Source organism: Phocoena phocoena, chromosome 19 (assembly GCF_963924675.1).
Source record: "Phocoena phocoena chromosome 19, mPhoPho1.1, whole genome shotgun sequence".
Lineage (NCBI taxonomy): Eukaryota > Metazoa > Chordata > Mammalia > Artiodactyla > Phocoenidae > Phocoena > Phocoena phocoena.
The window spans coordinates 55,713,630-55,730,866 of NC_089237.1; the positions used below are offsets into that span (position 1 = coordinate 55,713,630).

Below are 17,237 nucleotides of genomic sequence, written 5' to 3' on the forward strand. Positions count from 1 at the left end.
GTTAGATGCGTGCAGGTTTCCTTTTTTGTTTCTCCAATGTTTGCGCGCGCAGTTGTACATGACGGTGAGGGCGGAGGCGAGAACAATCTCGAGAACAATCTCTTTAACAACATTCATGGGAAAAAAATACTGAAATATCAGCAGTGCAAATATTAAACTGCCTCTTCTCTACCGGTTGGTAAAAAAATATATTATCTTCTGATATTTTTTTTTCTTTTTAAATTATAAGGTTATCCGTCCCAGCCGAAGTCGTGGCCCGTCATCTGGTAGAACTTGCGGTTGAAGGGCCGGTAGAAGTCGCGCAGCCGCCGCAGGACCTGGCTGTCGATGTCGGGGTGGGGTCTGCCCTTGGTCTTGCCCAGGCAGTGAGGGCGGCCGCTGCCCTCGGCCTTCTTGAGGCAGGGGAAGCCCTTGGTCTGGTTGAAGTAGAAGTGCTTGTCGGAGATGATGCGCTTGAGGCCCAGGAAGTCCTGCACGCGGCCCAGCTCGCCGGCCGGGTCGCGCACCAGCCGCTCGCCGCTCACGAAGAGCAGCTGGCGGGCGGGGAAGTGGCGCAGCCAGCGCTCCAGGTGCTCGGCGTACAGGCCGATCTGGATGGCGCTCCACGCCCGGTCCACGAGGCCCGCCGTCCGGTTCCTGAAGGCCAGGCTCTCGAAGCTGGGGATGTCGGGCCGCTTGGACAGCGTCTGCGTGTAGTCCGAGACGGCCCTGGTCACCGGGTCCCGCACCACCACTAGGAGCTTGGTGTCCTTGGACATGGCCGAGATGCGCGCGGGCGCCTCGCGCGTCACGAAGTAGCTGGGCGTCTTCTCCATGGTGATCTGCCCCTCCAGGGTCCTCGGCATCAGGTCCCTGCGCGGAGCAGAAAGGCACGTTAGGGCCTGAAAACTGAGCTCCTTCCCAGCAGAGGGAGGGTCTTACAGACCCGGAGCCTGAGTTGAGGTACCAATTCTCCGCTTACTAGATGTGTGACCGTGATCGCGGAGAAGTCTCACAGACGCAAGGCTGTGCACCCCCGGTTCCTCGTGGACATACTTAATGGGAAATAATAACACTACCGATCTCCTACAGTTGTTGTGGTGATTCAACGTATTAATATACCTCCGCAGCTTAGAAGAGTGCCTGCCATAGGATAAGCGCTGTGTAATTTTTAAAAAATAATTATCAACCCACAAGGCTGTAAGAAAATAACCTTGATCTAATTCTTTAGGTGAATTAGGATAGTGTAATAAACACAATTGTGTGACTATGGGATGGTGTTAGAATACCCTGAGCCCTTTCTGTAGTTTTCTAACAAACAAAGCAATCAGAGTCAACGTGATACCATTGCATAGTACACAAAATACTTCTCTTTATAATTCCTGAATTTTCCTGTAACAAACAAGACATGAAATAATCCATCTTTTATCTAATAATTTCAAATGCCATCCTTCCAGTAGTCTGAATATCTTGGTTCCTCTTTCCATTGGCCCAGTTATCACATTATGGTATATTTTCATGTACATCAAAGTAAATTCTGACTCTGTTGTTCAAAACGTTCTAATGATTCTTGTCTGTTTATTCTTCCAGATGAATGTTAGAATCCCTTTGTCCTGTGGAAAAAAGAAATCCTGTTGGAGTCTTGATGGAGCGGAGACTGCTACCTAGTTCAAGCATGCGTTCCTGCTGAGAAGTGATGGGTCTTGAAGCCAGTCCAAAACTGTGAGTAGGAGAGATAAAACCTATTTATTCTTCCAAAAGTGTACTGCCATTAAAGCCACTATTTATTATATATATGAAACACACACACACATATATATATATATTCTAATTTTAAGGCACCATCTTGCTAATTCCAAGTTTTATAAGAAATAGACATTGTTCAAGTCAATATTAGATAAATGTATTTGGGAGATTTATTGCAATGACAAAATGTATTTTGTCCTTTGATCCACTGATCCCAACTGATAAGTACCCTAATATTAGATTCACTTTTATTCCTGGAGTAAACCCTATTTGATCATGGTATATTATTCTTTCAATATAGTCCTAGACTTGATTCATCATTATTTTGCTTTGGATTTGTCATCCATATGCATTAATGAGATGTTCCTGTCGTTTTTCTTTTGATCAATAGCTTAATCAATTCTGAGAACATGAATTATTCCACAAATAAAATGAGAAATGTTTCATAGTTTTCTATATCCTAAAGAAGTTTCAATAGCAAAATAATTTTCTATTCCTTCAAAATTTGATGGGTCATCTACAAAGCCACCTAATACTGGTACTTTTGGGGTAGAGGGTAAGAAAGGGATTAGAATCTTCAAGTATCTTTTCAGTTTCTTCTGTGGTTATTGTTCTTGTAATACTCTACCTCATCTTGTGTCAATTTTGGCAATTAATATTTTTCTAAATGAATTATTTTGAAGTTTATCTCAGACATAATATCAACTGGTTCATAAACAATCTGGTGCCCATCTGCATTACACCCGGCACAGATGCCTCAACAGTTGTGGCCATAAGCCACTGGTGCTGTGTTAGTTTAATGACGCAGATTTTCTCACACTTTTGCCACCTTTGATATTTCAGTCAAGTTATCTTTACTTTCTTTTGGAGGGGGAAATGATAATTAGATATCTCATTTCTGTTGCTTTTTTCTTTGTTGTTTTAAAAATCTGCAATTCCTTTTTCAAAAGAACTTTTAATATGTGCCCATTCCCCATTTCTTAAAAATGCCTGAAGGTCTGGGTAGGATAAAGCAAAGACCAGGGAGGTCAGTGTTGACACAAGGGAGACACAGACTGTCTTTACTGCCGGCGCAATGCTGGAGCCACTGAGTGACATGAATTCACAGATTTCACCACTGTATATACATATACATACGCACTATATATATATATTCCCTTCATGGAATTGAGAAATAGGCTAGACCAACCTACTTTGGAAGTTTAGTTACACTTTTATAAGATGAGCCAGGAGATCTATCCAGAAACTGTTGGACTATCTCAGTGAAGAAAATTGGCTCAAAGGTGTGAAAAGGTTTTGGACTGTAAAAGCGAACATCAAGCATCACTGAAACTATAAGAAGGAGTATTTGGTGATGTTTTTTGAAGTCAGCATTCTTGCCTCCTTCCCTATCATCTCTGACTTTTAACCACTCGACCTCATATTTCGGCCAGTAAAATAGAGATAACATACTTCACGTGGGAGCTACTGGTTGGTAATCTCAGCCTTCCTGCCCTCCGGCCCTGGGGAAAAGCACAGACTCCCCAGTAGCCTTTCAGCAGAGATTAAAGCTGCAGAATGTGCCGTTCCAGAGGAAATGTTACCAATATTTCTGAAAAAAGAACCATATTTTAAATTATCTCAATAGGGTAGGAAAAAGAGCTACCCAAAAATAGGAGGAGTTCGAAGAGGAAGCAGCTAAAATAGGATTTCAGAGGAAAAGCACATTAATTACTGTCATCTACAGGATGAGGAAAGCTGACGGGTTTAGCATCCCCATTGGGATGGGGAGTCGGGTTAACTATGAATTCTGCAGTCTACTTTCCTCAAAAACAAAGACGTGCGAGTGCAAATAAGTCCTCAGTGAGGCTCACATTGTAGAGCATGGTTGTTTGGTAAAAGGAGTCACAACAGAATTCTTTAAAGAGCAATCTCCCTTTTAAATTCTACATTCATTTTCTTATTGCAATTTGAATTTTAACGTTCAGAAAGGAGCTCCTCTATCACATAAAACAAAATGCACATGTACTTTGGAATATCGTATTTCGAGGTGTTTAGGCAAACTTAGAAATCTTCCTTCCTTACCAGAGTGAGGCATGTACTGTGACGCTGCTCTGTGCAAGGGCTCGGCCTGGGATGGGCGATGAAAGAGCCATCCCCGTACGATGAGAGCTTTGCAGAAACACCAGGCACGCGAGGGGAGCGGAAAGGTGTACGCAATGAGAAGACATCTGAGGTTTGTCTGAAGACAGGACAAGCTGGGGCGGAGGGTGAGAAATTCCATTGAACGATGGGAAGGGGAGGTCCTAGGACGCCTTAATTTCCAGGCAAACAGTATTGGCTATTCCATTCACTTCTCCATAGTGAAAAGAATTTGGAGACATTTACAGTCAGTATAGGAGAGGAGAAATGGGTAGAAACTAGAACAATAAAGAAAAATTAGAGACGCTTATTTATTTTCTCCTGAAGATGACAAGGAGAAGAAGAGGTTTTACCAGCAAATGAAGGATTATTACCAGGTGTGTCCCACACATTTGTTCTTTGTCCTCAAAGAACAAAAGAATTCTCCATAGCCAAAAAGTAGAAGCAACACAAATATCCACAGAGGACTGAATGGGCAGGCAAAATGTGATCTCTCCGTGCAGTGAAATATTATTCAGCCTTAAAAAAGGAACAGGATTCTGACACCTGCTGCAACGTGGATGAACCTTGAGGACTTTATGCTGAGTGAAGTAAGCCAGACACAGAAGGACACAGATTGTGTGATTCCACTTGTATGAGGTCTCTAGAGGAGTCGAATCCACAGAGACGGAAAGTAAGATAGTGATCGCCAGGGCCTGGGGGTGGGGGGACGAGGAGTTCGTATTTGATGGGGACAGAGTTTTAGTTTTTCCAGATGAAAAGAGTTCTGGAGAGTGACTGCTCAGCATCGTAAATGTACTTACCGCTGTTGACCTGGACATGTAAGAATGGTTAAGATGGTAAATATTATGTTATGTCTGTTTTACCCTGATTTATTAAAAAGAGGACTCACCCAGAGGGCAAAGACTTCAAATTGCATCGATAGACTTGAATTAGATAAATGAATCTTTTTGGCTTTGCAGGTAATTAAACACTAGCATGAGGTACCTGAAGAAGATGGTGGCCTTGCTTTCCTCTTGCAAGACCGAAGGGGAATGTCATCATGATGAGATTTTATGGAGCTAAGATCAGAAATGTTTGTGGCCTGTGTCACTTCATTTCCTTTTTGTTTACCTTAGTGCTTCTGATTTTTTAACTACCAGCAGGGTGACCATGTGCTACTCATAACCTTTCCAATCTCGCCAGAAAAATCACGCCAAGAGCTTGGGAAATCTGGATTGTAACGAACTGTCAGCATGACAATTTCTACAAGGAACACACCCAAGCACTGCTCTTAAGGAAGTGACGCCCAGTGTACAGAATTCCCAGCGGTCGGGAGAACCCCATTCTGTCCAGATAACTCGGGTCCAGAGGAGATCAGAGACCCCCTGGCGTGTTCCTGGGACGTCCACACACCTGCTCGCTTGAGGCCTCCCACTGAGGACGTCCAGATGGTAAGGAGGCTGATGTGCGAGTTGTGAGCTGGCAAAGCCGAATTCTCTGGAAGGACAGAGGCTGGCTGGTTCTGGTGGGAGAGATGAGCTTGGCTTCTCAGGGGCAAAACCCACCTGTAGTGTTAGATGTGAGGACAGCTGTTGCCTTTGTGGAGGGGGGCGCTTAGTGACCAAAAGGGGCCACACGGGGCTTCTGGAAAGTCAGGAATATCCCAGTGCAGGACCTGGCTGCTGGTTTCACAAGTGTATCCACCTTGTGAAAAGTCACTGAGTTGTATGCCAGGATCTGTGTCCTTTTCTGAATGGTGCTATACTTCAATAAAAAGTTTACGACACTTATAGAGGGCGGAGGGGAAGATGGCGGAAGAGTAAGACGCGGAGATCACCTTCCCATCCACAGATACACCAGAAATACATCTACATGTGGAGCAACTCCTGCAGAACACCTACTGAATGCTGGCAGAAGACCTCAGACCTCCCAAAAGGCAAGAAACTCCCCACGTACCTGGGTAGGGCAAAAGAAAAAACAGAGACAAAAGAATAGGGACGGGACCTGCACCAGTGGTAGGGAGCCGTGAAGGAGGAAAGGTTTCCACACTAGGAAGCCCCTTCGCGGGCGGAGACTTCGGGAGGCAGAGGGGGGAGCTTCGGAGCCACAGAGGAGAGCACAGCAACAGGGGTGCGGAGGGCAAAGTGGGGAGATTCCCGCACAGAGGATGGGTGTCGACCGGTACTCACCAGCCCGAGAGGCTTGTCTGTTCACCCGCCGGGGTGGGCGGGGCTGCGAGCTGAGGCTTGGGCTTTGGTCGGAGCGCCAGTAGAGGACAGGGGTTGGCGGCGTGAACACAGCCAGAAGGGGGTTAGTGCGCCACGGCTGGCCGGGAGGGAGTCCGGGAAAAGGTCTGGAGCTGCCGAAGAGGCAAGAGACTTTTTCTTCCCTCTTTGTTTCCTGGTACGCGACGAGAGGGGTTTAAGAGCGCTGCTTAAAGGAACTCCAGAGACGGGCGCGAGCCGCGGCTAAAAACACGGACCCCAGAGTTGGGTGCGAGCCGCAGCTAAAAGCATGGACCCCAGAGACGGGCGGGAGACGCTAAGGCTGCTGCTGCCGCCACCAAGGGGCCTGTGTGCGAGCACAGGTCACTCTCCACAGCCCTCTTCCGCGGAGCCTGTGCAGCCCGCCACTGCCAGGTTCTCGGGATCCAGGGACAACTTCCCCGGGAGAACGCATGGCGCGCCTCAGGCTGGTGCAACGTCACATTGGCCTCTGCTGACGCAGGCCCGCCCCACACTCGGCGCCCCTCCCTCCTCCCCGCCCTGGCCTGAGTGAGCTGGAGCCCCCGAATCAGCGGCTCCTTTAACCCCGTCCTGTCTGAGCAAAAAACAGACGCCCTCCAGTGACCTACACACAGAGGCGCGCCCAAATCCAAAGCTGAGTCCCTGGGAGCTGTGAGAACATAGAAGAGAAAGGGAAATCCCTCCCAGCAGCCTCAGAAGCAGCGGATTAAAGCTCCACTATCAACTTGATGTACCTGCATCTGTGGAATACCTGAATAGACAGACAACGGATCATCCCGAATTGAGGAGATGGACTTTGCGAGCAAGATTTAGGATTTTCTCCGCTTTACCTCTTTTTGTGAGGGTGTATGTATATGCTTCTGTGTAAGATTTTGTCGGTATAGCTTTGCTTCCACCATTTGTCCTAAGGTTCTTTCCATCCCTTTGTTTTTCTAAATAATTATTTTTTAATTTAATAACTTTATTTTACTGTATCTTCTTTCTTTTTTCCTTCCTTCCCTCCTTCCATCCTCCCTCCCTCCTTTCTTTCCTTCTTTTCCTTCTTTCCTTTTCTTCTTTCCTGCTTCCTTTCCTTCCTTCCCTTCCTTCCTTCTCTTTCTTCCTTCCTTCCTTTCTTTCTTTCTCTCCCTCTCTCTCTCTCTTTCTTTCCTACTTCTACTAATTCTCTCTACTTTTTCTCCCTTTTCTTCTGAGCTGTGTGGATGAAAGGCTCTTGGTGCTGCACCCAGGAGTCAGTGCTGTGCCTCTGAGGTGGGAGAGCCAACTTCAGGACACTGGTCCACAAGAGACCTCCCAGCTGCACATAATATCAAACGGCGAAAATCTCCCAGAGATCTCCATCTCAACACCAGCACCCAGCTTCACTCAACGACCAGCAAGCTACAGTGCTGGACACCCTATGCCAAACTAGCAAGCCAGGAACACAACCCTACCCATTAGCAGAGAGGCTGCCCAAAATCATAGTAAGTAAGTCCACAGACACCCCAAAACACACCACCAGACGTGGACCTGCCCAGCAGACAGACAAGATCCAGCCTCATCGACCAGAACGCAGGCACTAGTCCCCTCCACCGGGAAGCTTACACAACCCACTGAACCAACCTTAGCCACTGGGGACAGACACCAAAAATAACAGGAACTACGAACCTGCAACCTGCAAAAAGGAGACCCCAAACACAGTAAGATAAGCAAAATGACAAGACAGAGAAACACACAGCAGATGAAGGAGCAAGATAAAAACCTACCAGACCTAACAAATGAAGAGGAAACAGGCAGTCTACCTGAAAAAGAATTCAGAATAATGATAGTAAAGATGATCCAAAATCTTGGAAATAGAATGGACGAAATGCAAGAAACATTTAACAAGGACCTAGAAGAACTAAAGATGAAACAATGATGAACAACACAATAAATGAAAAAGACTCTAGATGGGATCAATAGCAGAATAACTGAGGCAGAAGAACGGATAAGTGACCTGGAAGATAAAATAGTGGAAATAACTACTGCAGAGGAGAATAAAGAAAGAAGAATGAAAAGAACTGAGGACAGTCTCAGAGACCTCTGGGACAACATTAAACGCACCAACATTCGAATTATAGGGGTCCCAGAAGAAGAAGAGAAAAAGAAAGGGACTGAGAAAATATCTGAAGACATTATAGCTGAAAACTTCCCTAATATGGGAAAGGAAACAGTCAAGTCCAGGAAGCACAGAGAGTCCCATACAGGATAAATCCAAGGAGAAACACGCCAAGACACATATTAATCAAACTGTCAAAAATTAAATACAAAGAAAGCATATTAAAAGCAGCAAGGGAAAAAGAAATAACACACAAGGGAATCCCCATAAGGTTAACAGCTGATCTTTCAGCAGAAACTCTGCAAGCCAGAAGGGAGTGGCAGGACATACTGAAAGTGATGAAGGAGAAAAACCTGCAACCAAGATTACTCTACCCAGCAAGGATCTCATTCAGATTTGATGGAGAAATTATAACCTTTACAGACAAGCAAAAGCTGAGAGAGTTCAACACCACCAAACAAGCTTTACAACAAATGCTAAATGAACTTCTCTAGGCAAGAAACACAAGAGAAGGAAAAGACCTACAATAACGAACCCAAAACAATTTAGAAAATGGGAATAGGAACATACATATCGATAATTACCTTAAATGTAAATGGACTAAACGCTCCCACCAAAAGACACAGATTGGCTGAATGGATACAAAAACAAGACCCATATATATGCTGTCTACAAGAGACCCACTTCAGACCTAGAGACACATACAGACTGAAAGGGGATGGAAAAAGATATTCCACGCAAATGGAAACCTAAAGAAAGCTGGAGTAGCAATTCTCATATCAGACAAAATAGACTTTAAAATAAAGACTATTACAAGAGACAAAGAAGGACACTACATAATGATCAAGGGATCGATCCAAGAAGAAGATACAAAAATTGTAAATATTTATGCACCCAACATAGGAGCACCTCAATACGTAAGGCAAACACTAACAGCCATAAAAGGGGAAAGCCATAAAAGGGGAAATCGACAGTAACACATTCATAGTAGGGGATTTTAACACGCCACTTTCACCAATGGAGAGATCATCCAAAATGAAAATAAATAAGGAAACACAAGCTTTAAATGATACATTAAACAAGATGGACTTAATTGATATTTATAGGACACTGCATCCAGAAACAACAGAATACACATTTTTCTCTAGCACTCATGCAACATTCTCCAGGATAGATCATATCTTGGGTCACAAATCAAGCCTTGGTAAATTTAAGAAAATTGAAATCATATCAAGTATCTTTTCCTGCCACAACGCCATGAGACTAGATATCAATTACACGGAAAGATCTTTAAATAATACAAACACATGGAGGCGAAACAATACACTACTTAATAATGAAGTGATCACTGAAGAAATCAAAGAGGAAATCAAAAAATACCTAGAAACAAATGACAATGGAGACATGACGACCCAAAACCTATGGGATGCAGTAAAAGCAATTCTAAGAGGGAAGTTTATAGCAATACAAGCCCACCTTAAGAAGCAGGAAACATCTCGAATAAACCACCTAACCTTCACCTAAAGCAATTAGAGAAAGAAGAACAAAAAAACCCCAAAGTTAGCAGAAGCAAAGAAATCAAAGTTAGCAGAAGCAAAGAAATCATAAAAATCAGATCAGAAATGAATGAAAAAGAAATGAAGGAAACAATAGCAAAGATCAATAAACTAAAAGCTGGTTCTATGAGAAGATAAACAAAATAGATAAACCATTAGCCAGACTCCTCAAGAAAAAAAGGGAGAAGACTGAAATCAATAGAAATAGAAATGAAAAAGGAGAAGTAACAACTGACACTGCAGAAATAAAAAAGATCATGAGAGATTACTACAAGCAACTCTATGCCAATAAAATGGACAACCTGGAAGAAATGGACAAATTCTTAGAAAGGCACAACCTGCCAAGACTGAATCAGGAAGAAATAGAAAATATGAACAGACCAATCACAAGCAAAGAAATTGAAACTGTGATTAAAAATCTTCCAACAAACAAAAGCCCAGGACCAGATGGCTTCACAGGCGAATTCTGTCAAACATTTAGAGAAGAGCTAACACCTATCCTTCTCAAAGCCTTCCAAAATATAGTAGAGGGAGGAACACTCCCAAACTCATTCTACGAGGCCACCATCACCCTGATACCAAAACCAGACAAGGATGTCACAAAGAAAGAAAACGACAGGCCAATATCACTGATGAACGTAGATGCAAAAATCCTCAACAAAATACTAGCAAACAGAATCCAACAGCACATTAAAAGGATCATACACCATGATCAAGTGGGGTTTATTCCAGGAATGCAAGGATTCTTCAATATACGCAAATCAATCAACATGATACACCATATTAACAAACTGAAGGAGAAAAACCATATGATCATCTCAACAGATGCAGAGAAAGCTTTTGACAAAATTCAACACCCATTTATGATAAAAACCCTGCATAAAGTAGGCATAGAGGGAACTCTCCTCAACATAATAAAGGCCATATATGACAAGCCCACAGCCAACATCATCCTCAATGGTGGAAAACTGAAAGCATTTCCCCTAAGATCAGGAACAAGACAAGGTTGCCCACTCCCACCACCCTTATTCAACATAGTTTTGGAAGTTTTAGCCACAGCAATCAGAGAAGAAAAGGAAATAAAAGGAATCCAAATCGGAAATGAAGAAGTAAAGCAGTCACTGTTTGCAAATGACATGATACTACACATAGAGAATCCTAAAGATGCTACCAGAAAACTGCTAGAGCTAATCAATGAATTTGGTAAAGTAGCAGGGTACCAAATTAATGCACAGAAGTCTCTGGCTTTCCTATACACTAAGGATGAAAAATCTGAAAGTGAAATCAGGAAAACACTCGCATTTACCATTGCAACAAAAAGAATAAAGTATCTAGGAATACACCTACCTAAGGAGACAAAAGACCTGTATGCAGAAAATTATAAGACACTGATGGAAGAAATTAAAGATGATACAAATAGATGGAGAGAGATACCATGCTCTTGGATTGAAAGAATCAACATTGTGAAAATGACTCTACTACCCAAAGCAATCTGCAGATTCAATGCAATCCCTATCAAACTACCACTGGCATTTTTCACAGAACTGGAACAAAAAATTTCACAATTTGTATGGAAACACAAAAGACCCCGAATAGCCAAAGCAATCTTGAGAATGAAAAAAGGAGCTGGAGGAATCAGGCTCCCTGACTTCAGACTATACTACAAAGCTACAGTAATCAAGACAGTATGGTACTGGCACAAAAACAGAAAGATCAGTGGAACAGGATAGAAAGCCCAGAGATAAACCCACGCACATATGGACACCTTATCTTTGATAAAGGAGGCAGGAATGTACAGTGGAGAAAGGACAGCCTCTTCAATAAATGGTGCTGGGAAAACTGGACAGGTACATGTAAAAGTATGAGATTAGATCACTCCCTAACACCATACACAAAAATAAGCTCAAAATGGATTAAAGACCTAAATGTAAGGCCAGAAACTATCAAACTCTTAGAGGAAAACATAGGAAGAACACTCTATGACATAAATCACAGCAAGATCCTTTCTGACCCACCTCCTAGAGTAATGGAAATAAAAACAAAAATAAACAAATGGGACCTAATGAAACTTCAAAGCTTTTGCACAGCAAAGGAAACCATAATCAAGACCAAAAGACAACCCTCAGAATGGGAGAAAACATTTGCAAATGAAGCAACTGACAAAGGATTAATCTCCAAAATTTACAAGCAGCTCATGCAGCTCAACAACAAAAAAACAAACAACCCAATCCAAAAATGGGCAGAAGACCTAAACAGACATGTCTCCAAAGAAGATATACAGACTGCCAACAAACACATGAAAGAATGCTCAACATCATTAATCTTTAGAGAAATGCAAATCAAAACTACAATGAGATAATCATCTCACACCAGTCAGATGGCCATCATCAAAAAAACTAGAAACAATAAATGCTGGAGAGGGTGTGGAGAAAAGGGAACACTCCTGCACTGCTGGTGGGAATGTGAATTGGTACAGCCACTATGGAGAACAGTATGGAGGTTCCTTAAAAAACTACAAATAGAACTACCATCTGACCCAGCAATCCCACTACTGGGCATATACCCTGAGAAAACCATAATTCAAAAAGGGTCATGTACCAAAATGTTCATTGCAGCTCTATTTACAATAGCCTGGAGATGGAAACAACCTAAGTGCCCCTCATCGGACGAATGGATAAAGAAGATGTGGCACACATATACAATGGAATATTACTCAGCCATAAAAGAAACGAAATTGAGCTATTTGTAATGAGGTGGATAGACCTAGAGTCTGTCATACAGAGTGAAGTAAGAAAGAAAAAGACAAATACCGTATGCTAACACATATATATGGAATTTAAGAAGAAAAAAAAAATGTCACGAAGAACCTAGGGGTAAGACAGGAATAAAGACACAGACCTACTGGAGAAGGGACTTAAGGATATGGGGAGGGGGAAGGGTGAGCTGTGACAGGGCGAGAGAGAGGCATGGACATATACGCACTAACAAACGTAAGGTAGATAGCTAGTGGGAAGCAGCCGCATGGCACAGGGATATGGGCTCGGTGCTTTGTGACCGCCTGGAGGGGTAGGATAGGGAGGATGGGAGGGAGGGAGACGCAAGAGGGAAGAGATATGGGAACATATGTATACGTATAACTGATTCACTTTGTTATAAAGCAGAAACTAACACACCATTGTAAAGCAATTATACTCCAATAAAGATGTTAAAAAAACAGTTTAGGACACTTATAAAAAAAATAAATGGACCAATTTTCCATAATTCTCCAAGGAATACATGGATTTCAAACAAGGGCATTTGCTAAACCAGCTACATCGCCAGCTTGTGGACGTTTAGGTCATAAAGGGAAAGGAACTGAGCTCCCATTTCTAGGAACCAGTGGTCCTCATAGTGACCTCTTGCCCCGCACCCCCGGTAAGCATCAGAACAGGAGCTGCCTCGCCTCTGTCCCAAACGAGGTTCTCCCCGCGCTATAAGCACTACCGGGTTCACGTTATCATGGAAGATGTGTCTCTAAGGTGTGGACACAAGCAGAAATACCTGAAGAGTATATTACGCTTGCAAAACATCTTATCAGTGGTTTTCTCCCTTAAGATAGGCATCATGCTCCCCAACTTTTCTGATGAAGAAGCTGAAATTCAGGGAGGGAAAGCTGCAGGTCCAAGTTCCCCCAGTCAGTACATGGAAGGTGACAGAAGTCCTCCCAGTGCCTACGGCCAGGTTATTTCTGTTGCATCGGATGAGAGGAAGTCAGCAGACAAGAGGGATGGGAAAAGCGTATGCCCGAGGTGACTTGGATGGAGCCAGTTGGACGGATGGAGAACCCAAGGACGTGTGAAACTCACCCAGAGGGTAGCTGTGAAGAGCCTGAAAGGCCCAGAATCTGAATTGGACACAGATGAAGAAATCTGTTTGAAACAGGGGAGCTGCATGAAATGAGACTGCAAATGTGAGGGTGTGATTAGAGTCAGTGATAGATTAAAATCTGAGTCGGAGCACAAGTCCGGACGGATCAGGAAAATCGTGCAGGTAGTGAGATATTTTGCAAGGCTCCTCCGGTGTAATCCAGGCTTGAGGAGCTGAAGACCCTGGGTTTGGGGGCTGATGGTGAGAGAGAAAAAGGTGGTGAGAACGAGAGGAACATTGATGGGAGAACGGAGGAGGCTGCACAGCTGACTTATGGACAGAACACGTTTTCAAACAAGATCCCAAAGCTTTAGAGGTGGAAAATGATAAAAATTTTACTTTAAAAAAAAACCCCAAACAGTTCTTTTCAAGGAAATAGTAGGACCCCCTTCTTCTTAAAAAAGGGGGAAAAAATGTAAGTTTCTCCTTCAGTAGAGTTGAGGCTAATTTTTTTTATACTTTATTTATTTAAATTTTTGGCTGCGTTGGGTCTAAGTTACTGCACGCGGGCTTTCTCTAGTTGCAGTGAGCGGGGGCTACTCTTTGTTGTGGTGCACGGGCTTCTCATTGCGGTGGCTTCTCTTGTTATGGAGCACGGGCTGTAGGCACGCGGACTTCAGTAGTTGTGGCACGCGGGCTCTAGAGCGCAGGCTCAGTAGTTGTGGTGCACGGGCTTAGTTGCTCCGCGGCATGTGGGATCTTCCCGGACCAGGGCTCAAACCCGTGTCCCCTGCACTGGCAGGTGGATTCTTAATCACTGCGCCACCAGGGAAGCCCGAGGCTAATTTTTTAAGTTAAGATTTCTGCCTAAGAATTCTAATGGAGACAAAAGACAACACATGATTGGCTTTATCCCAAAATATGGCTCAGATGGATCACATATTTCCATGAAGAAACCACAGTTTTATGGGAAACTCAAAACTGGGAAGAGAAATGTGGATTCAGTCTTGATTCTGATGTTAAAAGCTGTGTGATCCTGAGCAGGTCACTTAACTTCTCTGGGCCTTGGTTTCTTCATAAGCAAAATAAGACCACCGTCCTCCACGTCTCTAAGGCCATCCCACCTCTCAGGTCCCATGCACATTCAGGGCTTTCACTCCTTAGTAACTTGTCAAATTCAAAGTTCTGCCCAGTGTCACACTTGCTGCTCTGTTCTGAAGTGTGACTCCACCAATCAAATAAAAAGGATCTGTGTAAATCATTAGGCAGGGCAGTTCTGCATCAACAGAATTGATTTCAAAATCAATGAGGTCGGAAAGAACGCGGCTCCCACGACAGATGCCTAGGGAAAGTGTTCAGGCTGGTTCAGACGAAGGCTGTACTGGCCACGTCCCTCATGCCTGGAGCTAGCAGAAAGACCAGCTAAGTCCACCAGCTGAGTGCTGTCACTGCCTTTAAGAGGGCAGGGATGAAGGAGACGCATCTCTGTCCCACGCGTCCTCTGTGCCCAAAACATCAAAAGAAGATGTCCCTGCTAGAAGGTGAGGTTCCCAGATAGGGCACCGTTAGCAACAACACACACAGGGCAGACAGGATTTCAAGTCCCAGTGTCTTAGGAAGAACACAATGAAGCGGATGGGCACTCACTAAGCGTTTACCGTAGGCCAAGGTCTGATGTATCCTTTCCTGTGTCTCACAACAGCAAAAAGCTAGAATTACTGGCATGATTTCTCAGATGAGATGATAGACTCAGAGGTAACGTGAGTTGTCCAAAGACACACAGCAATGAGTGAAAGGGACAGAATGAAAATCCAGGTCTATTCTGCTCTAAAGCACACGGTCCTTGCACCGTCCCAGACGCCCAGGCAGCATTAGCAAGAGTCTCTGGGTGGATGGTATAGCCATCTTTGACGTTCTGCCAAAACATAGGAATGTTAAATGCACTACTTCCCTATTCATCTCAGAGTATAAATCATTGGAATCTTGCAAACAGGTAACAGACATGTTTTGCAAAGGCTTTCTTCTGTAAGAGAAGGACGTGAGTGGTAAGGCAAAGGTAATTTACCTTGAGAAATAAATAAATCTGGCCCGTGTACACATACAGTTTTTTTTTTTTTTTTTAAAGTCTCTGCAACCAAAGAGAACCACGTGTCTGTTTTTGGAAGCCTCCAGCAAAAGCAGAAAATTCGAGGGGAAACATGCTCTTTTCACGGCCACGGCATGAAGGTGGTTCCCGGGGGCCCTGGTGGCGTGAGCTTGGAGCAGAGGAAGCAAAGCAAACTCCGGTGCAGTCGGGACTGCATCCCTGGGGCCGAGGACCAGCCACATCGATATTTCTTTTCCTGCTGCTGTTATGTGGGACCCTTCCCCCCAGCCCCCCCACCAAACGTGCCTTGTGAGGCTGGAAAGAAAACTCCCTTCCATTGTTTTTTGAGTTGGCTTCTGTGGGAGAGGAAGACGTCTTGTTTTTGAACCGGTTCCCACACTGACCGAATCTGGATGTGCAGATCTAGTAAGCAAACTGTCGTCAAGATATTCAAGCATCAAACTTAAAGGCTGGTACGTTTCCCAGTGCCCTTGATGGCAGGTTCCTTCTAAACCTCTGAACAATCAAGTAAACGGACAGAAAGGCGTGGTTCTCACCCTCCCCAGGCTTAATGACAAAGGAAACAAGCTTATTTCAAGAAAGCAACACAATGTTCCTTGGCACTGAGACGAGAAGAGTGGAGAATTCTTGGTTGATAATTTGGGGTAACCCGTGAAAGGGCAGAAAACACATCTCTCAGGTCAGCAAGAAGGGCAGCCCTGAAAAGGAAGGGGGCAAGGGTTATCTGGGATCATAAATTCAAGCAAGAATCCTTGATGTTTGTGTGGGACCTCAGAGTTTCCCAAGCAATTCCACAATTTTTCTCATTCGTGGGCTCTTAGGAAGTATAAAAATAGACCAGTAACTTACAAGGCTCATCGCTTTACCCTCTGATTTTCTCCTTCTAAGTTCACTTCATTGGGAAACTCATGTATTCGTAAGATTTAAAATATCATCTCTAACCTTGTTTACAGCGTCCCAAACTCTGTTTTAACATAGTGTCTGGCTCTTGGGAACTGAGAGCTTCTCCCAAAGTCCTAACAAACTATCAAAGAATATCCGGAAGGAAGGAAAGCCCTCACCCCCTGAAACAGTAAAATGCACAGACCCGCTAATGATAACGGCAGAATCTGTAAGAAAATCGGAGCCTGAGAACGCACCGAGGAAAACATAGCAACTCACCACTTGTCCACGGTGGGTCTGTCTCTGGATGTCGGATGTTCTTTATGCCTCAAGCCAGAAAGGGACAATCACTGTTCTACTTCAACACTGCACTACCCAGAGAGGAAGCATCTCCTCAACTTCTGCACCCTGTGTGCTACCGATGCCTCACCCTAGTTCTGGTCCTGGTAGAGACCTACACTCTGAAATGTATGAGCAAAATGCTTTAGAATTTGAGGATAAAGAAAGTATTTCACAGGCATTCACATAGAAAGGCGAACAAAAGAGCATAATAACTAGGCTGCTGACGAATAAAGGTGACGGAGGGGGAGCTGGGCCCTGACTTAAGTAATAAGGGCCCAGAGCTTACGGAAGATTAAAGAGAACAAGACCTTTCGACTGAGCTCAGCTTTTACTTCATTGAAAGTAGTATCCAA

The 17,237-nt window shown here is 44.0% G+C and overlaps 1 protein-coding gene across 1 annotated transcript in view; it reads right to left on the bottom strand.

Annotated features, from left to right (window-relative positions):
* Nucleotides 1-230: 230 nt before the first annotated feature.
* HS3ST3A1 (heparan sulfate-glucosamine 3-sulfotransferase 3A1) overlaps nucleotides 231-17,237 on the bottom strand; it is an 85,183-nt gene continuing 68,176 nt past the window's right edge. Inside the window, exon 2 of the mRNA XM_065897050.1 lies at nucleotides 231-852. Within this exon, the coding sequence (XP_065753122.1) occupies nucleotides 231-852 (622 nt within the window). The remainder of the gene's footprint in view (nucleotides 853-17,237) is intronic.